This window comes from Anabrus simplex, chromosome 6 (assembly GCF_040414725.1).
Source record: "Anabrus simplex isolate iqAnaSimp1 chromosome 6, ASM4041472v1, whole genome shotgun sequence".
Taxonomy (NCBI): Eukaryota; Metazoa; Arthropoda; class Insecta; order Orthoptera; family Tettigoniidae; genus Anabrus; species Anabrus simplex.
In genome coordinates this window covers 154,184,683-154,207,993 of record NC_090270.1, presented here as the reverse complement: position 1 = coordinate 154,207,993, position 23,311 = coordinate 154,184,683, and the positions used below count along the sequence as shown (strand labels likewise).

General features: G+C 40.9%; 2 protein-coding genes across 2 annotated transcripts in view; one reads left to right on the top strand and one right to left on the bottom strand.

The window, feature by feature from the left end:
- The window catches only part of LOC136876229 (coactosin-like protein), a 224,512-nt gene extending 221,770 nt beyond the window's left edge, over positions 1-2,742 (bottom strand). Inside the window, exon 1 of the mRNA XM_067149999.2 lies at positions 2,467-2,742. Coding sequence (XP_067006100.1) covers positions 2,467-2,523 — 57 coding nt within the window. The 5' untranslated portion in view covers positions 2,524-2,742. The remainder of the gene's footprint in view (positions 1-2,466) is intronic.
- Positions 2,743-3,024: 282 nt separating this feature from the next.
- The window catches only part of Gmppa (GDP-mannose pyrophosphorylase A), a 41,775-nt gene continuing 21,488 nt past the window's right edge, over positions 3,025-23,311 (top strand). The window contains exons 1-4 of the mRNA XM_067149998.2: positions 3,025-3,348; positions 3,436-3,634; positions 3,791-3,962; positions 4,991-5,202. Coding sequence (XP_067006099.2) covers positions 3,309-3,348; positions 3,436-3,634; positions 3,791-3,962; positions 4,991-5,202 — 623 coding nt within the window. The 5' untranslated portion in view covers positions 3,025-3,308. The remainder of the gene's footprint in view (positions 3,349-3,435; positions 3,635-3,790; positions 3,963-4,990; positions 5,203-23,311) is intronic.

Genomic DNA, 23,311 nt, shown 5'->3' with positions numbered 1-23,311 from the left:
TGTCAGCCGGTCCCTTGTTCCAGGCATAACTGGTATCATTGCAAAGATAAAGGAAAAGAAGAGCTAGAGAAGATAAATTGTCTGCTCAAAATACATTGAAACAATAGTGTTTTAACACCGGTAACATTGTCCCATACAACAGTGTCACCGCTCACCGCACATAAACATTTCGCAATGAGGGGAGGATCAGCTGGGAAGGTGGAGAAGGCGAAGACAGGCCGAACGGGTGAGACAGGTGTAGGGGAAGTGGAGTGCACTCTGGTCAACCTAGTGAAGTCGTCTCCTGCACCCTGCGCCCGTGCACTGCACGGCGCATGCACCCTGAGAGGCCCTGGTCTACAGTGTACATCAGCTGGTGTAGGCTGCATCTCACGCCTAGGTACTTACGAAGGTTATTTATTTTATCTCCTCATCGATGCCTTTCAGTTTCATATCGATATTCTAAACCGGTGTGATTAGGTTTCAGTTTTACTTCTGCCTAGCATGTGTTTTTACATTTTTAAACTGGCTAATCCCCTAATTAAGCCTACACTGAAACTTTATCAGATCTTGACCTACAGAAAAGTTAAAGTTACATTAAAGGACCTTGTCAGGAAAGTCAATCAATACGGCTGATGTCAGCACGCTGACCACGTGGCACTCCAATATCTGCAGGCCATCTAGCTGGGTAGCAGTCGTCTTGAAAGATCATGTCCGTAATTGGCTGAATGTTCCATATTGGTAGGACAGTCTCTCTCTTACAATTATACTGGGGCCACACCGACTGCTTAGTTCTAGCGATAGCACAGAGCTAGTTACACTGGGCAGACTGATTATATATGCCGCATTCGTAATTCAAATTCGACCTTAACAATACCCTCTGATATTTCTAATAGCACTGTACTCCTAGATAGTCACATCGGCGTTCATTCACGTACGGTGCAATCGCAGATACACCACCACACATCCTACAGAGAAATTCGAATATGTGTCTGGAACGACGGCTAAATTTCACAGCAAAATACAAAATAAGAATAATACAGTCAGCTGCCATCTTTGCAACATCATGGTAGGTGATAAACTTTCCAAAAAGGAAATTTAGTTTCAAATATCTTTTTTTAAATATGAAATTACTAGGACAAAAAATCAGAGCACGATAGCATCAACCAACACTTGGCACACCCACAGAATCCCAGATACTACCAACGCACAAGCCTCGGTGTAGTGCTGTATCGATTGAAATGTTGCTGTGCAAGACTTCTCCGTATCGTTGAGGAGGGTCAAGAATCTGCTTCAAACGTTTCAATTCTACAATTTTTCGATAGACGAAGGGTGGGGGTGTGGGCAAAATTTGAGTTCTTAGCACACTCGAGTCTTCCCATTTCTCCTTAAAAAATGTAGCCCAGGCATGCTGAGGTTGGAACCAGAGACTAGGTCATGAGGTACAAACTTTACTTGCACAACAAGAGAGATCTGGTCATGGTCAGACCGAATCACCAAGCAAATGCGATGATTTTTCTTTCCAAATGAAATTATAACAGCTTTCACAGATTTTCCAGCAATTCAGAGAATATATTTCCTCCCGAATAATATTTTAATTTCAACAAAATATCCATAATGCGTGCCACGTAAGAAGAGCTCACAACTTAAACATGCACGATTGGTCAAACGTACCAAAATTTCAAGCACCCATAACATACCGGTACCATGATGCATCGCTTAAAAAAATATTTAAAAAAAAATAGTATTCTTAGAAAGCCGGAGCTCTAACCGAGACACATAGAAATTGGCACAACACATCAAAGCTAGTTGTTGGCTCACAATACATCCCGAAGGGTAGTAAATTTTGAATTCAATAATAATTTTTATATAAAAACAAAAGTAACAAAAGTAATGATGTGCCGGTATGTTTTTTTCTCAATTTATCTGATATCCAATCTAAGAATATTGCAATTTAATGATAAGCAAATGTATAGCAATACGCCTTCGGTATTATGTTTCCATAAGACCATTAATAACATGTACGGTAGCCCTAGCTAATGCAATAGTTAAAATATTGGGATATTATAAAAGGTACTGTGATTAACTTTTAGGTGGCCACGTCAGAGCCAGCCAGTATTGTAACTCGACAAATGTTCACCAGAATGACTAGACAGTACGCACCAGGGCATTACCCCTGCTTCCTTGTGAATGATACATTTGTTTGCAACTTCCATCTCAAGATGTGTTCTAAGCATACCTACTTATACACCATTCACAAATTATCTAAGAATCCCACGAAATTATCAGCTGGAGACAAACGTTCGCCAGATATTTCACCAGTAGGATTTATTATTATTATTAAAGGGAAGAATTCAGTTATTTCAGCCCCCCCCCCCAAAGGTATTGCGAGCAAAGAATTGTAATACCGGTATAGTGCACGTACTTCAGGCAATTATTATAAAATAAAACACATAGTAAATGAATGAATTTCAGTGCCAGTTTTACCTTCTTTGGGCCACCTTGTTGAATGATGTTTTCATATTCCAGACCTTCTTCAGACATTGTAAATTAATTCTCTAAATTCCTTTGGACACTTTCGACTCTACGACTATGTCAAGATGCAGAAGACTGTTCACTGTCACTCCCAACTTCTACCCCGTCAGCCGTACCGGCACAGACTGCAATTCACTTTACATCTGATGACAGGCGATCGCTGCAGACAGACTTGTTCTATAGAGCGGGAATATTTGTACCACTCACCCAGGACAAGAGCGCGATCTGCAGCTCAATGCAGAAAACGTTGTAGTGTTTGTCGTCGTTTATAGATGACTTTACTGTACCTACAATGTCATAGAGACAGAAAATTAGGATCCATCTACTTCCCTTCTTCCGGCCACACTATTGTATTACTGGATTTAATAGCGTTATAAATACATTTTGAGCAGATCTCTTAGGAAAATGAGTATTATTCAATTTTAAACCTTATATAGGTAAAATATTTTTTTTTTTAAAAAACAAGACTCAATTCTATTTTCTCTTTGTGAAGTTCCTTCATCCCAAATACAGTATTTGTATTTGTTCATCCATAGGCTATTTTATCAAAGTATATCACGACGCTCGACATTATACTCTTTGCTGAACTAGGTCTACTCCTGTGAGGGCTGTGAATTTGGCATGCTAGTGCCTTCTACGATGTGAAATTTAAAAAACTCTGGAAAAATAAATATTGAATATCTTGATCTGACGTGACAGACCGAACGTATGCATATACTCTTTGGGCGTATGTAATCATATTCTGCAATATTTTAAAGAGGTCTGCCACGTTGAAGTGTGATTATTTGACTATAATGTTGAAAGCTGTAATTTTAATAGGCGGACCCTTGAAGGGTTAGTATTGTGGTATGCGGTAGGTAATATGATTTTGTGTGACTAACTTCGTGTTCTGTACTTCAACCATACTTTTCTTCAACCTAGGGACGAGATTTCGGCCGTTGTCATTGGACATACCCAAACCACTATTCCCCGTGGCCGGGCTGCCGATGATACAGCATCACATCGAAGCTTGCGTCAATGTTCCAAACTTGAAAGAAATTCTTATACTGGGATATTATCCAGCTTCAGAACTCTCCCAGTTTGTTGCTGATATGGTTCAGGAATACAAAGTGAACATTAGGTCAGGCATGTCTGTTTCTTTTGGAACTTAATAAGATTGTAAATGTAGGAATTTCTCCACCCTGAATTTTCGAACTACGATTCACACATATTAGTTCATTTTCTCGGAAGCGTCATTGAAGATTTCACATGGATTCTCTGATTTCCATTATTATAGGTACCTCCAAGAATTCACGCCTTTGGGTACTGCAGGAGGTATTTACCACTTTCGAGACCAAATAAGATGTGGTAATCCTGAAGCATTTTTCGTTATGAATGGAGATGTGTGTGCTGATTTCCCACTGGTTGAAATGCTCCAGTTCCACCAGGCTAAAGGAGAGTCTGCTTTGGTGAGAGTGCCCCTCTTTTCCTATCTGCGGTACATAGAATACTCCATCCTTGCAAATGGATTAGGTGAAGGTAGGGGTTACGTTACTTATATATCAGTACATCTACCGTATTTGAGGCCTGCATCAATTGTCTAAATTTAAACAGTGATTGTTGTTCTGGTAGTAGAATTAGAAAGTAGTAAAAATACCAGGAATAAAAAACGTCAGTGGTTTAAACCAGCAAACCCTGATGAAAAAGTACACAATTTGGTTTACAGTATGTTTACTTCCTAAAACACCTAGCTGGGGATTTTAACTGCATGCAGTTAATTCCTGTGGTTTGGGTACTGCCTGTTTTTGTGTGTCTTTATACACTCTTCGTAATCTACATACTGTACAACACACAACGCTTTCAACTACCACAGAAACATGCAATAGTGAATACATCTCTTCACACAGTTGTGGTGTCAGGAGGGACATCGGGCCGTAAAACTGGGTCACATCCACATAAAATTTCAACTCCAGTAAATAAATTGTGAAAAAGGTTATGAAGATTTTTGGATATATATAATTTTCACATCAAGAATTTTGTATCCTTGAACTATGACAATTAAGAAACAGACCAAACTGATGTCTCCTAACTGCAACACTACTCCTCCTCTTTTTAAAAATTCTTACAAGAAGCTAATAGTTTTCATGCTTTCTCATAAAATGATAATTACATGACACAATCTTGGTTCTACACATTCCAAATTCAGGGTCACAAGTTGCTTAAAAAGAGGCTGTATTTTAGAAATAAGTAAATATTTTTATAATTCATAGGCTTATAAGTGTTTTGATCTACCTTAATATCTGACTGAAACCTCGTTAAGATCCGTGGTCCACAGTCATTGATATGAAATTATGAAATGAAATGGCATGTGGCTTTAATATACATCTAAAGGTCGCATTCCCTCCTCTACCTTCCTTCAGACATTCCTTCAGACATGCAACTTTTGTGAAAATAGTGACTGTGGCATCTGTATAAATTTGAATGATGTTGTTCCTAGGTTACTATGCTGACTACGGAGGCTACTCGTCAACAATCTTTACATTATGGCTGCATTGTGCAAGATAAGGACACTGCAGAAGTAAAGCATTATGTAGAGAAGCCATCTACATTTGTTTCTACTCTTATCAACTGTGGTGTATACCTGTGTTCTGTAGAACTATTTCACAACATCGCATCTGTGTTCAATAGCAGACAGCATGATTACTACAAGCAAGTATTTTCAAAATTTAGTATCATGTTTTTGTAGCATATTTCTTACAGATTTGTGTTCATAGATATTTATTTATTTATTTATTTATTTATTTAGTTAGTTATGTGTACATGAAATTTACAAGCAAAACTCAACCTTGTTTTGAACTGAAAATTTTTCTTTCTTATTCGGGCTATTCATATTTTAAAATTTTCAATTTAGGGTAGTATTCAAGAACAGCGACTTCGAACGGATACTTTACAAAATCTACTTTGATAGGAAAGTCTAACTTCGCTCCAGGTCTGTTTCATAGATGCTACTTTCTCCAAAGTAGACTTTGGCAGAGGTAGACTTTGCAAAGTCGAGATTTTATGAACTGTATTTGAGGTTGGCTATGATGTCTGTAATAATAATAGAAAACATGAGATGAGTGGCTAACGTCAAGCACTTTGTTATTTCTGATCAGGCCTAGTGTATTGTAATTTTTTTGTTTTTCCATTTTCTCAACCATAGAAGAAAACTTGTGAAAACTTGAAAAACTGCGGTCTTCTCCTGGCAATCAGTACAGATACCCTTCTCATTATTCCGCTGACAGTTGGCCAACTTCGTAAGTCAGCAGAAACTAGTCAAAACTTTCTATAACAAAATAACAGATTAGCTCTATAAGTAGAACATTGTACTTATTCATTTAACGTAACATCAATAAGTTACGTGTAAAAGCATTACATTAAATAAGAAATTAGGAAGTCTGGTGGTAGAAATTTAGTACGTGCAGCATAAGATTTATAACATTGTAATGGATTTGAAATGTTACGAATCTTATGTGCAATACACTGTAGTGGAGAGATGTGTTTACTGCGACAGCCAGGGACCAACCCACCAGCCCTCAGAACTTCATTTAGGGCTACTTTTATAATGTAATATCATGTATCACGCACCATTTTTCATTGCTGAAGTGTGCAGTAGCATTTCCAATGCATGACACACAATCGGATATGATTTCATTCCCAGTAATCAAGTGAAATGCATTCCGGTACCAACCCGCACACAATAAAAAGATTAAATGCTATCAGTAACAAAACTGTGTACAATACAGAACAACAATAATTTTCTATTGAACTTACGATGGAGGATGTCCGCAGCCTTAAAAAATTTGTGCACCCTTGTGTCAGCTGGAAAGTTGGTCTTGGATAGTAATTCCGCCAAGTGACCAGCATGTCAGTAGCCAGTATGATAAATTACTTCACCTTTTTGAATGCGCGACTTTGACCGTATGGAATGCTAGAGGCCTAACAGCTGCTTAGCAGCCCTAAGCTTTGCTTGATTCCAGTCCAATGGCTTTGTCACTAGCCAGATCTAACCAATCAAGAAATGGCTCTGTCACTAACCGGCATTATAAACTACTTCAGCTTTTTAAATGCAACGCTATCACCACACGGAATACTAGAGGGCTAACAGTCGCTTTGCGGCCCTGACCTTGGGGCTTATGCACCCAGGCCCCCTTTGTTCAGTCGCAGTCCAAATCAGTCCACTAGTTCGTAGGTTCAAGTTCAAAAGTAGCGCCACCACACCTAACAATGTAGCCTATGACTGGTTCTTAAGGTCAAGAGTTGGCAGCCCTGTGCACCGCACGATTATGACCATTGCGAGAAGTCGGCAAGAAAGAACCAAATGACATTGCAACCGTGCCTAGATGTCTACGTTCAAAACCTGCATTAATTGAACTTTTACCCTGAGGTATAATATCTATCAGATATCTTAAAGCAATTAGCAGTTGTAGACCTACTGGAAGAGTAGGTAGTCGTCTTCGATTTTCCGTCATTAGTGCACCTTTGAACATAGTGTGTTCATTTATTGAATATGTACCTAATTTTGAATTTGTTATCCTTGTATAACTTGACTAGGGGTATGTGGGGCTTGGATTATCTCCTGGACGTATTCAAAATATTTTTCACAAACTGCATTATGTTTGGTTTTTTTTTAAATTTTACAATTGGCTTAATGTCGCACCGACACAAGATAGGTCTTATGGTGATGATTTGATAGGAAAGGGCTAGGAGTGGGAAGGAAGCGGCCGTGGCCTTAATTGTACAGCCCCAGCATTTGCCTGATGTGAAAATGAGAAACCACGGAAAACCATCTTCAGCGCTGCCAACAGTGGGGCTCGAACCCACTATCTCACGGGTGCAAGCTCACAGCTACGCGCCCCTAACCGCACGGCCAATTCACAAGGTGCATTATGTTTACAATGTCCGCCATTGTATTATTCTCTACAGTCGACTATGAAGTTAAAGTACGGGCCATTGGCGACTTTGAAGCAAAGTCTCAGCCAAAGTCTACTTTCCGCACAGTCTCGTCTGTGAATGGGAAAATGTGACTTTGGTGGGTAAAAGTCGACTTTGCCTCAAAGTCTAGTTCTTGAATACAACCCTCAGAAAAAATAAAAATAAAAAAAAAATATATATATATATGAGGGCAGAGTGGAAAGTAACTCACAATAATATTTTTCTCCCGGGGTATTACAGCTCGAATGTTGAAATTTCACGATATAGTGTGAAGTTTGCACTACTGAGGGTATTTTGTTTTGATGTGCAGCTCTAGCGAAAGAAACCTGAACTACAAAAACAAACGTGGCACGCATGTTACTGTCACCCTCGTGTGAAGAGCAGCGAAGTGTATTTCTATATTTGTGGGCTAAAGGGCATACACCGAGTGAAATTCACAGGGACATGTGTGGCATGTATGGGGACGACTGTCTGGACAGTAGCAATGTCTCCAGGTGGTGTGTATTCTTTGAAGAGGGCCGTGTGAACCTTAGTGATTCGCCATGCTAGAGTGGCCGGTAACAGCTTCAACTCTGCAGAATGTCTGCATCATTGAGGTAGCAATTTTGAACAGCCAGCGTGTGCACATGCGAACATTATCACGTTTTCTATGATGTAGTGTACAACATTGTTCATGACACGTTGAAATACCGTAAAGTTAGTGCTTGTTGGGTGCCTAATAACCTGACATACAACCACAAGGGCCAGTGAATGATGACAAGCATGGATCACTTAACGCGTTACGCTGCAGAAGGGCATGACTTATCATTCTGCGATTCAATTTTATTTTACGTAAATAAATATATCACACAAGAACACGTTCATTTCCTTGTATAAATTACTTTATTTATACGGTAAGTCACAACACACAATTATACATACTAGCAAGTGACACTGCAACTCTTAATAGCGGTGTACCCCGAAGTCGATTCTGACAAGTACAGATATCAACACCGACTCGCGCACTATACTCTCTTGAGCTCACCGACTCCACCTCGGAGCCAAACAGTCACTTGCAGTCCATCACTTGTCTACGAGTCCAACACTGTCCAAGTCCTGACTTGACTCTCTTCTACCGCTTTCTACTATATAGATTTTGAGGTTAAACTTGTACACAATACGTATTTGAGGTTATACAAATTTATACTACATATTTACAGGGAAACCATGTACTAGTTATGTTTAACTTTTAATAAAAGATAATTTAGCATTAAATAAACTATAATTAAAATATATTCAACATAATAATTGAAGGTTTTACACCAGTTACGATGTTGTACCTACGACAATTATCCCCCGTAAAACCTTCAATATCTACCCTGTACATTCCTTAATCTAGGTCTTAAATTATATCTAGGTGTCCTTATATCTATTTCGTCTCTCTTAGTCCTCACTATTTAATTACACTTAGACTACCTTAATCACACTGTCCTCTTGTTGGCGCTGTTGCAGTACACATTTTACAGCCAGATAGTTCGATCGGTGGCCACCACCTTTCCATGGGGGATCCGCTGGGTCTGGCTGACGGTGTCCCAGTTCTCGGGAGCAATGATCTGCAGGTCCTCGCATGGCAGTCGACACTCCACTGACTTTCCCCTCGCTCGTACCCTTGTGTTCTGTCAGGGCCCACGCGTCTTCGTAGTCTACCAGTGTGATGCACGGGAGAGGCTCGCACGTCGTGGACTTGGCCCTGTTGAGTCTACTCTTTTTCCAGGGTGCTGAATTCAATATTCCTACCGGCACATGTTTTCGTGCCGGGACTAGTGTCCTGGTCAGGTGGCACCTTCGCTTGTTGATTGTCGTCGCTACAATGATCCCGTCGTCCCGTGGAGTTGCCATCTTCATGGCGCCGGAGCTGCTATCACTGCTCGCATGCTTCACCCGTGTCTCCAGAGCTGTCATGTTTTCACACAGGGCACTTGGTTTTTCCGCTGGGCCTTGAACTACGGACTCCACCATTGCTACAGTGATCCCGTTGTCCTGTGGGGTTGCCATCTTCACGACACCGGAGCTACCATCACTGCTTGCAGGCTTCACCCGTGTCTCCAGAGCTGTCGTACTTCACACAGCGCACTCGCTTTTTCCGCTGGGCCTTGAACTATGGACTCCACCATCGCTACAATGATCCCGTTGTCCTGTGGGGTTGCCATCTTCACGACACCGGAGCTACCATCACTGCTTGCAGGCTTCACCCGTGTCTCCAGAGCTGTCGTACTTCACACAGCGCACTCGCTTTTTCTGCTGGGCATTGAACTACGGACTCCACCGAGGCTCGCACTTCGTTGCCCAAAGAGTTGATTTGGCTCTTTATTTCTTGAGACTGGGCGTCGATTTTTTCAGTCTGGGCCTGAATCAAAGCAGTTAGTTGTGCGAACATAATGCTTACCCGGTTGTTGGTTTCTTCCTCCGAGGTGACTGCGAAGTCGGAACTGCCTGGGTCCTACTCGTTGTCTATCAAATCCTGGCGCAGCCTCTCCTGTAGGTCTGCTATGCTTCCAGCCATCAGTAAACCTCGGGATGCCAGCGCTTTCCGTAACATTGCCACGGTCATTTGTTCGATCTTCATTGCTGAGTCTTGAAGTGTCCTGTCCTGTCACGGTCGCCATTTTTATCGTTCTGCGATGCGATTTTATTGTACGTAAATAAATATCACACCAGGACATGTTCACTTCTTTATATAAATTACTTTATTTACATGGTAAGTCACAACACACAATTATACATACTAGCAAGTGACACTGCAACTCTTAATAGCGGTGTATCCTGAAGTCTATTCTGACAAGTACAGATATCAACAACACCGACTCGCGCACTACACTCTCTTGAGCTCACCGACTCCACCTCGGAGCCAAACAGTCACTCGCAGTCCATCACTTGCTTTCAAGTCCAACACTGACTGAGTCCTGACTTGACTCTTTTCTACTGCTTTCAACTATATCGATTTTGATGATGATGATGCTTGGTGTTTTAAGGGGCCTAACATCGAAGGTCATCGGCCCATATAGATTTTGAGGTTAAACTTATACACAATACGTATTTGAGGTTATACAAATTTATACTACATATTTACAGGGAAACCCTGTACTAGTCATGTTTAACATTTAATAAAAGATAATTTAGCAGTAAATAAACTATAATTAAAATATATTAAACATAATAATTGAAGGTTTTACACCAGTTACAATGTCTTACCTACGACAGACTTTCTGAAAGGAATCGTCACTAGTGATGAGTCGTGGGCGTACCACTACTCATTTTCTATCAAACTTACAATAGGGGATGTTCACAGCCTTAAACAGCCGCTTAGCAGCCCTAAGCTTTGCTTGATCCCAGTCCAATGGCTTTGTCACTAGCCAAGCAGGCCTCAACCGAGTGGAAACATGCTGGTTCCCCAGTCCGAAAAAATTTCAAAGTTACTCGATCTGCTAGGAAAGTCTGGGACATGTTTGGTGTGGTATTGGTGGACGTTGCTGAAGACGGGACCGCTGTGAATGCTGCAGCCTACATTGAAACTTTGGTTAAGTTGCATAGTTTCCTTCATGACGAACGCCGCAACATTAATGCTGACAGTGTCAAACTTCTTCACGACAATGCCCATCCCCATGTTCGTGAGAAACTTGCCAAATTTGGGTGGGAGGTGCTCCAGCATCCACCATACAGTCCAGACCTGGTAGACCTACCGTTGGACTTTCATCTGTTCGGTCCCATGAAGAAATTCCTGGCCGGCGAACACTTTTCGACAGATGTGGAAGTGAAATCAGCAGTCTGCAGATGGCTGTATTCCAACTAAACGGACTTCTACGAACAGTGCATATTGAAACTGGTACCATGATGGGAGAAATGTGTCGAGAAACGTAGTGATTATGTAGAAAAGTAGGTCAAAGATGTAAAATACATTTGTGATTTGTTTGGTTTTTGTACATATTAAACTTTTTGGGGAAAAAAATTATTGTGCGTTACTTTGTTATACTAACATCGGTTTCAGCGACACCTTGTATATAGTACGAGGTATTCTGTCATACAAACATATTCCTCTTAAGGAAAGTGTTTTTTCTATTTACTTTACGTCGCACCAACACAGATATGTCTTATGGCGACGATGGGATAGGAAAGGCCTAGGAAGTGGAAGGAAGCGGCCGTGGCCTTAATTAAGGTACAGCCCCGGAATTTGCCTGGTGTGAAAATGGGAAACCACGGAAAACCATCTTCAGGGCTGCCGACAGTGGGGCTCGAACCCACTATCTCCCGATTACTGGATACTGGCCGCACTTAAGCGACTGCAGCTATCAAGCTCGGTAAGGAAAGTGTTGGCAGAGACAAGAGATCCTTCCTTTATACTCGCCAGGGACCTACCAACCTGCCCCTAGAATAGAAGAATTAAAACAAGGCTGTGGGCATGTGGCAAATGCTGCCATTTTTTGTGTTTTTATTTGCCGGTTTTGATGAGAGCAGGATAACAGAATTTCATGAACAGCATGAAACTTACAACAGCTAAAGCAAGCTCTGTCAGAAATTAGTACTAGAAGCAAGAGTTTATACTGCCGAACTGGATTAAACCAACACAGGGGGACTTCAACTAGTGCCCCACTACCATGTCCATTGTGGATACAACATTACTTTTGTCTCCAGCTTCAATCCCTGAACCATTTTGAGAATAGAGTTGAAATCAGTCTCCTTTTCTAATCATGTACTAATTTTAGATAGTAAATTATTTTCTGAAAAGTCAAATACTCTAAGTCCATGGACTGCAATTTCATTTTGGCAGACAATTTATTGATCATCATAATCGTTGACTATCTCCAGTTGCCTGGGTGTTGTGTATGAGCCCCCTCCATCTTTATCTGTCCATGAACCACTGTTCTCTCATAATCTTCTCCCAATTTTGTCCTCTCTCCTCAACATCTTTCTTCACCAGGTCTGTCAATTTTCCTCTGGGTCTGTCCACTGGTCTTTTTCCTTTTACTTCTCTTTTCATATTGTCTTCTTGCAGTCCTGCTTGCACTCATCCTTCTTACATGGCCAGACCACTTCAGTCTTGCTTTCTGAATCCTCTGTAGTAGGGAGTCTCCTATTTCCACCTCCTCTTGGAATTTTTCATTCCTGAACTTGTCCTTCCTGGTCTTCTGTATCATGGTGCGTAGCAACATCATTTCTGCAGCTTGGAGTTTTGAATTGTCTTGTTAGCATGGTGGTTTCTAAGTGATGCATGAGGATGAGTGTATAATATGATTTATATAATGTCATCTTTGCTTTTGGTGGTACTTGTTTATCCCACAGCAGTTGTCTTACTTGGTAGTAAAATTGAGTTGCTTTGCTAATTCAACTCTCCACCTCATACTTTGCAAGGTACTTAAACATTGGAACACTGTCCAGTTTGGTATAATTTATTCTGATTTGTGGTTTGTCATCTCCCCTATGTAACTTCATCACCAGAGTCGTAGCCTTGTTGATATTTAAATCATACCTCTTAAACTCTTGACTCCATTTCTGCAGCTTTTTCTCCACATCATTTTCGGTTTCACCCCAGATCACCATGTCGTTTGCAAAGGTAAAAGTTTGCAAGTCCTGCTGCTCCTTCCTTTGTAGAGCCTTTATTACAGCATCCATCACAATGGTAAATAAGAGGGGTAACAAAGCACTGCCTTGCAGTACTCCTCTTTTCGTTTCAAACCATTTGGACAGCCCGCAACCCACTTGCACACTAGTTCTGATTTTATCGCATAGAATCTTCACTTTTGCAATAAAACTGTCACGAACTCCCAGCTCTTTTAGGCATTTCCGGATATGCTCCCTTGGTATGCTATCATAAGCCTTTTCAATGTCTAGAAATAGTAGAAAAAGTGGTTTCGCTTTTTCCCAGTACTTTTCCATTAACATCCTGACAGCAAAGATATGGTCTGTAGTTGTTCTTCCAGGCCTAAAACTATATTGTTTCTCTTCCAATAAAGGTTCTACAATTCCTCTAAATCTAATCTCTTTGATTTTTTCCAGGAGAGAGAGAGCAGAGTCATACCACGGTAGTTGATGCATTTCCGTCTACTCCCCTTCTTGAAAAGAGGTACGATTTTACCCTTTTTCCAGTCTTCTGGGACAGTGTTTTCCTGCCATACTGTGTTAAGGAGTCTATATAACCACTGGATTGCTGGCGTTCCTGCTGCTTGCAACATATCTGTCCTTAACTCATCCACTCCAACTGCTTTTCCTTTCCTCATACTTTTCTATCTTCAGCCATGTAATTGGGGGTTCTATGCTTCTACTTTCCTCATTACTACTACAGGGTTCCTCACTGTGTGATGTAATGCTCACTACTCCATTTAAGAGACATTAAAAAAGGTCTTAAATTTATTCCTTATTTCATTGTCTTCTCGCACTAAGGTTCCGTTGTCCCCTTCTATTGCCTTTTATATCCTCTTGTTTACACCTTCTGTTGTTGACTACCCTGTACAATAATTTCCTATTTCCTCTGCTGTCTAATTCCAATTTATCCACAAACTCATTCCATGCTTTTTCCTTCTCTTCTCTTATTACCCTCTTAACTGTGAGTTTCTTTGTTCTATAAAGTTCCTGTAGTCTATTAACTTCTCTGCTCACTTGGTGTTGGATAGTTTTTTGTTTTTCTTTATCCAGCATCTTTGTTGCTTGGTCTCTTGTTTTAATGGCTGTTTTGACTTTGTCGTTCCACCAAGGTGTCTTTTTCCTTCCTGGTCGATGCTGTTCACAGAGTTCTTTAGCTTCTTCCACAAATGTATCTTTAAAAGTTTCCCACTCTTCCTCTACTGTTGTTGTTTCTCCCATGGTAAGTTTTGTTGTATTCTAATCTGATATTGTTTCTTCTTTGTTTTCTTCTGAATTTCATGTGTCATATGGTCCAAGCCCATGATCAGCAATCTATGGTCGCTGTCCATGACCTTGACATCAGTTTGTGATGATCTTCTTTGTGATGACATTATCAATCAAAGATTTATGTCGTCCCGGCTATACCTTGTTATTTTGTGGCTCTGCCGCTTTTTTTGAAAAAGGTGTTCTTTATGATCATGCCATTTCTTCTACAAAGATCAATCAGTTGTTCACCTTCTGCATTTCTGTTTCCAAACCAATGTGGCCGAACGATAATCCTCACAGCCTTGTCTGTTTGCTCCAACTTGTGCATTTAGGTCTCCAATAATGATAAAGTTTTCTTCATCAATTACATTATCTAAAACTTGAAGAAATTTTTCTTTATCATTAGCACTGTATCCAGTCTGTGGGGCGTTCACTTGTACAATCACATAATTTGACTCATTGTACAGATAATATTATAATCCTGTCTTTCTTGTAGGAAACTTCTGACACAGCATCCTTATCTTTTGTCAGTAAAAATCCCACACCATTTTTGGCCTCCATTTCCAGTCCGCATCAATATAACTTGTAGCCACCTCTGAGAACCTTGCTACCTATCTTTCTCCTTTTTGTTTTGCTCAGCCCCAATAAAGATATGTTTCTTCTATCATATCTATGAGTTCTTCGGTCTTACCAGTCAGTGTCAATATATTCATGGTCCCAATTCGTACCTTTCTCTTCTTGCAAATCCGTCGATCATCGGAACCATGTTGGCAGTCATACCTGATAGATCTGCTCAAAGACTGTCACATTAGGTAATAACTTTAATCCAAAGCTCTTCTTACGTTTGAAAGCAATAAGACTCTTAACTTCTGGCTTGCTGGGCCTATCGTGGATCTTCGCGCAAGTGTTTGGTTTTGCACTAGATGATCATCAGTGTCTGACAAGCATTTCGTCATGTCAGCTGGATCTATGATTTACCCGCCAATACTTGGGAGGCTGACTGCAGTGGTTGCCCACTGGGTGATGGGGTCGCCACATCCCTATGCCATTTATTGATATACCCAAAAAGTGTATCTGATATTCACTGTTCTATTAATTGTTTTAATTGTTTTTTGAAGGATACCATAATGGAACACACTTCAACAGTCAACAACGTTTTTACTTTCCAAGGACTGCACTGTGTCATGAAACATTTTTAGACAATTATGGAAAGAAGTAAATAGCAGTGTGTTCTAGATACATCATCATTACTATGCTGAACATCCTGGAAATATAGCCACAGAACAGTCATCCACTAGACACCCAAAATAAGACTTTATGGCAGGAAAACATTGGTGCAACCTATCAGTAGCTGGATAAATACTCAGCCGTGTAGTGGGCACATGCCTAAGAAGTTCCATATATTCAGTGTCACAGAACTCCTTTAAATTCTTTCTGAATGAAAGGAAAAATTGTTATGTACCTTACTAACAAACCCTTCTAAATAAAAAAAGATGGAATTTATCAGTTGCATATTTAGTTGCATTATAATGTTTATGAGCTGAACAGCTTGATGGAACTGAGCGAGTTGGCCGTGTGGGTAGAGTCACGCAGCTGTAAGCTTGCATTTGGAAGGTAGTGGGTTCAAACCCCTCTGTCAGCAGCCCTGAACATGGTTTTCCGTGGTGTCCCATTTCCGCACCAGACAAATGCTGGGGCTGTACCTTCATTAAGGCCATGGACGGTGCAATATAAAGCAAATTGTAAAAAACAAAACAAAAATTACTACTTGATGGGATTAAATCATTGTTTTAATTTCTTAATCTTCTAAGCGCTAACGTCCTTTTGAAAGCCCATTTGGTTTTTATCTGAAAAGTAATTTCTTTTCAAAATTTCCCAATATATTTAGTTAGAGACTTACTATTTTTTTTTAAGCCATGCCCCCGCGTAGGAACTGGCCTCCTATATCGTATTTCGGCCTTTTCATCTTTGACACTTTTAGATTCCGTTGTGCATACAAGGCACATTATTGATGTAAATCGTAACAAATTACATGCTCATTGAAGGAGGAGATGGAGGTCCGTAAGTTTTGTTGAAATCAAAGCTTTTATTGCGGTCATGCTAAACATGGGCCTAAATAAAAAGCCTACTATTTCAGGATACTGGTAGACACTACATTCACATCATCTTCCATGGCTTGTTAAGATGTTTTTGACCGAGCTCGATAGCTGCAGTCACTTAAGTGCGGCCAGTATCCAGTATTCGGGAGATAGTAGGTTCGAACCCCACTGTCGGCAGCCCTGAAAATGGTTTCCCATTTTCACACCAGGCAAATGCTGGGGCTGTACCTTCATTAAGGCCACGGCCGTTTCCTTCCCACTCCTAGCCCTTCCCTGTCCCATCGTCGCCATAAGACCTATCCGTGTCGGTGCAACGTAAAGCAACTAGCATAAAAAAAAATAGTAATAAGATGTTTGCAAGAAACCAATTTGAAAGTATTCTCAAGTTTTCTTATTTAGTAGACAGTAGAACACTGTCAAGGCCAGGACAGGCCATGTGCTTGGTTTAGTTTTTTAGTTGAGCATGCTACTCGAGTTTTCAGGCAGTATTATTCTCCAAACAAACAGCTTTCAATCGACAAGAGTCTTATAGGTACAAAAAAAAAACATACACAGCTCATTCAGTACCAATAAGCTCCACCATATGCGGGGCATCAAGCTCTGGGCGCTGTATAATGCAGTCACACATTACTGTTTGGGATTTTTTATTGGGATTTTTTATCTATAAAGGTGCAAAGCGTAATGTGGGACTGCCAACAGAGAAAAGGGCCTTGCATACCAAGTTGTAATGAAATTGCTTGAAAAGGGGAACCTAAACACAGGTTTTCATGTTTTCGTTGAGTTTTTTTTATCTCAGTTGTCTTGGCTAAGGAGTTGTATTGTAAGCTTACACACCTGACGGGGACATTATGCATTAATAGAAAAGGCATTCCTGCACAAATGAAAGTCTGTGTAGGCCAGAGAATGTACTATCGCAAGGGACAATTGCTAATGTTAGGCCACAGGCAAAAAGCAAAACAGAAGAAACCAGTTCTGTTGCCATCGACTAATTCTTCAGCTGAAAGTGTACTACAGTCGAAGAAGAAAGGCAATAAATTGTTTGTTACCGATAAACCAAAAATGATTAGACATTATAATGACTTAATGGGAGGAGTGGATAAGGCTGATCAGATGATGTACTGCTACTTGGATGAACGAAGGTGTGTGAAATATTGGAAAAAAGTTACCTTCAATATTTTCTCAAGGATGGTTGTTAATTTGTATATCGGGTGCTCCACCAGCCCTCTGTGATCCAGTTTTATGCATCCCTTCACATTTACGATTCTGAAAGACATCGGTCTCACTCCCCGAGACCGGGGTAATATAACGAGGTGTGTGTTTACGGACTAGAAGACAGGAGAAATCTTGAGCGCCACTATTGATTTATTATGGGTACCTCGAATGAACCAAAAAGAACCAAACCCAAGGGCCTTGGCCTACCAAGCGATCGCTGCTCAGCCCAAAGGCCCGCAGATTACGAGGTGTCATGTGGTCAGCATGACGAATCCTCTCGGTCGTTATTCTTGGCTTTCTAGGCTGGGGCCGCTATCTCACCGTCAGATAGCTCCTCAATTCTAATCACGTAGGCTGAGTGGACCTCAAACCAGCCCTCAGGTCCAGGTAAAAATCCCCGACCTGGCTGGGAATCAGACCCGGGGCCTCCGTGTAAGAGGCACGCACGCTACCCCTACACCATGGGGCCGGCACCCTTGAATGAACCGGTAAAATGAATACAGATACGCAGAACATGTACTTTAAGACAGGAAGTGGACGCACAGACTGGGAGCATGGTACTGTATAGGCTGGGAGGTGGATGCCGTAGGTCAAGTGTTGGAGTAGCACACATGGCAGGCGGGCGGGGAGAAATGTGATAGTTAACAGTGCTCGAGGGTTAGAAGGTTCAAGCCCCATGTAAGTATTTTTTTTCAAGCCAGTCTTGCCTGGCATGTGGCAAGGTTGTATACTTAATACCAGTATTTTTCACAGACTGATTTGTTTATTTGGCCCTGAAAAGGGTATGCAACTGGGTTGTTACAGGCTAAGAAACATGCGACCGGGCGAGTTGGCCGTGCGTGTAGAGGCGCGCGGCTGTGAGCTTGCATCCGGGAGATAGTAGGTTCGAATCCCATTATCGGCAGCCCTGAAAATGGTTTTCCGTGGTTTCCCATTTTCACACCAGGCAAATGCTGGGGCTGTACCTTAATTAAGGCCACGGCCGCTTCCTTCCAACTCCTAGGCCTTTCCTATCCCATCGTCGCCATAAGACCTATCTGTGTCGGTGCGACGTAAAGCCCCTAGCAAAAAAAAAAAAAGAAAAAAAAAAAGAAACATGCGACATGTTATCCATGTCGTTTAACGCAGCACCTGCTTGAACTGATGACCTCTGTGTTCGATACAGAGCTGCACGCGATGTTGTAAGGGCCGTCTAGCACGTTGCAACATCTCCGGCAAAACGAATTGTCATGCCTCGGTGACGAGCTGTCTAAGGTGACAAGGACTGGCCGGCTCCTGTGCATACACCAGTGTTTTACATGGCCTCATGGCCTCACAAAGAAAAATCCAGGGGCGTAAGATCGGGCGATCTGGCAGGCCAGGGGACAGGTCCTCCCCTTCCTATCCATTTATCATGTTACGTCGCATGGAGAAGGTTCCGGACGACCACCGCCACGTGCAGTGGAGCTCCGTCATGCTGAAACCACATCCTGCAGCGGTCGAGGAGTGGCACATGTTCCAAAAACGTTGGTAGTTCATCTTGGAGAAACTGCAGATAGCGTTGGCTGGTCAGATGGCCCTCAAAAAAATGGGGACCGATGAGGTGATCACCCTTGATTCCACACCATACATTCACGCCCCACTGTATCTGAAAAGCTGTCTGTAGCACCCAATGGGGATTATCCACACTTTAGTAATGCATATTATGGCGATTAACGGTTCCATTGTTGTGGAATCGTGCTTCGTCCATAAATAAGAGAGTTGCTAGAATAGCAGGGTCAGTGTCCACATGCTGTAGGATCCATTAACAGAACGCCACCCGGGCATCGAAATCATGACTATGGAGCTCCTGGTGTAAGTGCAGATGGTACGGGTGAAACCGGTGGGTATGCAGTATCTGCATAACAGACGCTTGGCCGATGTTTGTCTCCTGTGCAATGGCCCCCATGTTAGTATGAAGGTTACGCCAGATAGTGTCAAACACAACCTCTTCATTGTCAGTAGACGTCATGGGATGATCTCGAACAGGCTGTGTACTTCTCAGGGATACAGTATCGTGCAGGCGTCTTTCCACATTCTGAAATGCCATGCCCGTCGAATGTCGTCTATCCAGATAACGTTCTTGGTACAGGCGTTGTGCCTGGTATGCATTTTGTCTAGCTTCTCCATAGATAAGTAACATCCACATACTTGTTGCTGGAGTACATCTGGAGGCAGAGAATAAACTTTTTGTTGTGAATTGCTTCAAAGAAGGGGGAGTTCGCACAGCTACATACTTACCTGCCATCGCGTATTGTTATCGTTCCAATGGGGCATACTTTGCCCAACCTGTGGTCTACGAAGCTTGGAACATGTACGACGTAGCTAACTGGCTACAGATCAACATCTCATCCTTATCCAACCCAGCACCATACCCAATACAACGATACATATGGTCTTTTAAGGCCGGTCTCCACTGATTAACATTTAACAACAACATGTTTAATGTTAAAAGTGTTAAATGTTAACTGGTGACACCATCAACATGTTCAATGTTAAATGTTGAATACTGTTTCATTTAACATTGTGTCCACACTTAATAAACATGTTAAACTTGACTTTCTTTGTTTATATATAGGCCCTAAATAGTTCATCATAACAATTTGTGGTTATACATTTAGGTGGTGTGTAGTATTTTCAAATAAGGACAATGGACTCAGATAAAGAGGATTTCGCCCTTAATTATTGCCACTGTTGCTTCTTGTTATGACTTAGAAATGCAGTTTTATTAGACACATTTCCTCCACTCATCCTTCTCATTGCTTCAAAAGCAAACCAGTTTGAAGTATAAACTTCGTCCGCTCCCGCACCCAACTTATGATTTTTTTTTCCAATACTCGACTGTACTGGTAGCGGAGGGACGCTAGGTTTTTTATTGATGCACTCGCGGGAACAATTAAGGATAATTTAGAATTCCTGTAAAATGTCGGCATTCTTCGCTTTATCTCTGCATTCCTTTTATGAGACATCCCATAAACAAGGCCTTTCTATTATATCATTAATTAAGTCCAAAGTAATCTTGCTCCACTCGATTTCTGACTATAAATTTTAGTATAGTGCACAGAGAACGACACACGTGCCCGTATCGTTACCAGTACTGTATTTGTAGCTTATAACAAAGAGAATGAGTGTTGCAGAGTGTTGTAACTATAATCCTACTTCACGAGAAGCACGTCGTTTGCATCGTTTGGCTATCTGTTGACATGGAACCGGAAAGGAAGTTGCCGAAGCTGTGCCAACATCTCACGAACAACGAATTGACTTGACTTTTCCACTTGGAGCGGAAAACACGCCAACATGTTAAAAGTGTTAACCTCAACATTCTGAGTTAACATGCAAAGTCAATTGGAAGACACAATCACAATATACATGTTAAATTTAACATGTTGGTGTTAAATGTTAATCAGTGTAGACCGGCCTTTACAGGGTCAAATAACAATCAGTCCTTGGAAGCTATCAAGTATGTAACCTTACCAAATCCCAGGCAAATGGCTGTTAAAAAACTTTTTATGTGGGATTCGAACCTCCTACCTCGAGCACTGTCCACCATCACATATCTCCCCGCCTGCTTGCCATGTGAGCTACTGCAACACTTGACCTGCAGCGCCCACTTCCCAGCCTGTACAGTACCGTGCTTCCAGTCTGTGCATCCACCTCCTGTTTTAAAGTACGTGTTCTGCATGTCTGTACTCGTTTTACAGGTTCCCATAATGAATTAATAGTGGCGCTCACGATTCCTGCTGTCTTCTAGCCCGTAAACACACATCTCGTTATATTATCCCGGTTTAGGGAGAGGGACCGATGTCTTTCAGAATTGTAGTAAATTTGAAGGGATGCATAAAAATAGAACGCAAGGGGCTGGTGGACCACCCGGTAAATTATATAGCCTAAATACTGATAAAACCTAAGTCAGGACTGAATTTCACCATATCAGTAATCCAAGACCGGTCTAGAAAGCCAAGAATAACGGCCAAGAGGATCCATCGTGCTGACCAAACAACACCTTATGATCTGTAGGCCTTCGGGCTGAGCAGCAGTCACTAGCTAGGTCATGGCCCTTCGGGGCCGTTGCGCCATGTTTTTTTAATAATCCAAGAACTGTCTGCAGAGTGGTTGTGTGACCCAGCTCCCATTCAGGCATAGACAGCTCCCGCCAGTGGCAGCAATCCGCTTAAACTTCTACCGGAAATGAAACAAAGGAATTGTGCCACCTGTAGTGCAACTGGTACCAGTCAAGGAGGGAAGAGGAAAAGGACTAGGTATATTTGCAAACTATGCAAGAAAGCCATCCATCCATTGTGCTTGACAAAACATAAGTGTGTTTGAGAGGTCTTGAAAAATATGAAAATATGCTTGTACTGATTATTATTATTATTATTATTATTATTATTATTATTATTATTATTATTTGTGATAGGGCCCATGTTATGTAAAATAAGTTTGTACCATATTTTGTAAGTATGGACATATAAACCAAACAAATGTAATTAGACTTGTATTTTTGGCTCATTTGGATAATAAGTAAATCAACTATTTTTACTACATATTTATTTTAGGTTCAGAATGAATGAAATTTTCAATATAACTTCATAACAAGTTGTACTATTGAATAAATATATTCACGATGTATAAAAATTGTTTTATTTTACTTTTAATTAATATTTTTGGGTTTTGGCTGTCAAATGTTTACTAATGATCATAAATGAACTGAGTAAGTCTTGATTCGTATAGGCGGATCATATTAGTAAAAAATAAACAAAAATTTCAAGTTTCTACCTATAACAGCTGAACTGTGCGTGATCAAACAAAAGCTTGCAAAAAACGGAAACTGGTCTTTATGCTCAGCAGTAGGAAAACCGTAATAGCATATGGCGCTCAAAGGGTTAAGAGTGTAAATACTGAATGTTTGGTTCCGAAGTTAACATTTGCACTATCAGCAGATTAGGCACAAATATTTTTAAGTTGCCGGGCTGAGTGGCTCAATTTGGCAGGTTCGTTGCTGGCTCAGTCCGGTAGTATTTGAAGGTGCTAGATACGTCAGCCTTGTGTCGATAGATTTACTGGCATGTAAAAGAACTGCTGGACAAAATTCCGGCACCTCAGCGTCTCAAAAAACCGAAAAAGTCGTTAGTGGGACGTAAAGCCAATAACATTATTAAACTTAAGTTGTGTATTGTTTACCTGCTCTTAAGTTGAAGTCTCAAGACTATCACTGTCTCACAAATAATATATAATACCCATATCACAATCAATCAAAATATCTAAAGAAACATTTTAGTGCATCAATGATTAGAGGTATCACTCATAAAAGAATATGTTTTTCGGAACAAGATATGGAATATGTTGTCTCATAGAAAATGGTGCAAGCAGACTAGCAACTAATGTGGCTGCTTTGGTTCTTCCAAAAGAAATGCTTTTGGCTATTTCCAAATCTGGGAATATCACTGGTACTAATTTGGAGTCACAGTCATAGCAGGCACATTGTAGAGAATATTATGATAAACTTTCATCAGTTTGGAAGCAGTAACTTTATTTTGATGGATGCCACTTTCAGAATTAGAACCAAAAAATTAATATATTGTCTTGTTCTTAATTGATAAACTGATATTCTTTCTGCACTTCTTGCCCATTTCCATGTTTAGTAATGTCATTAA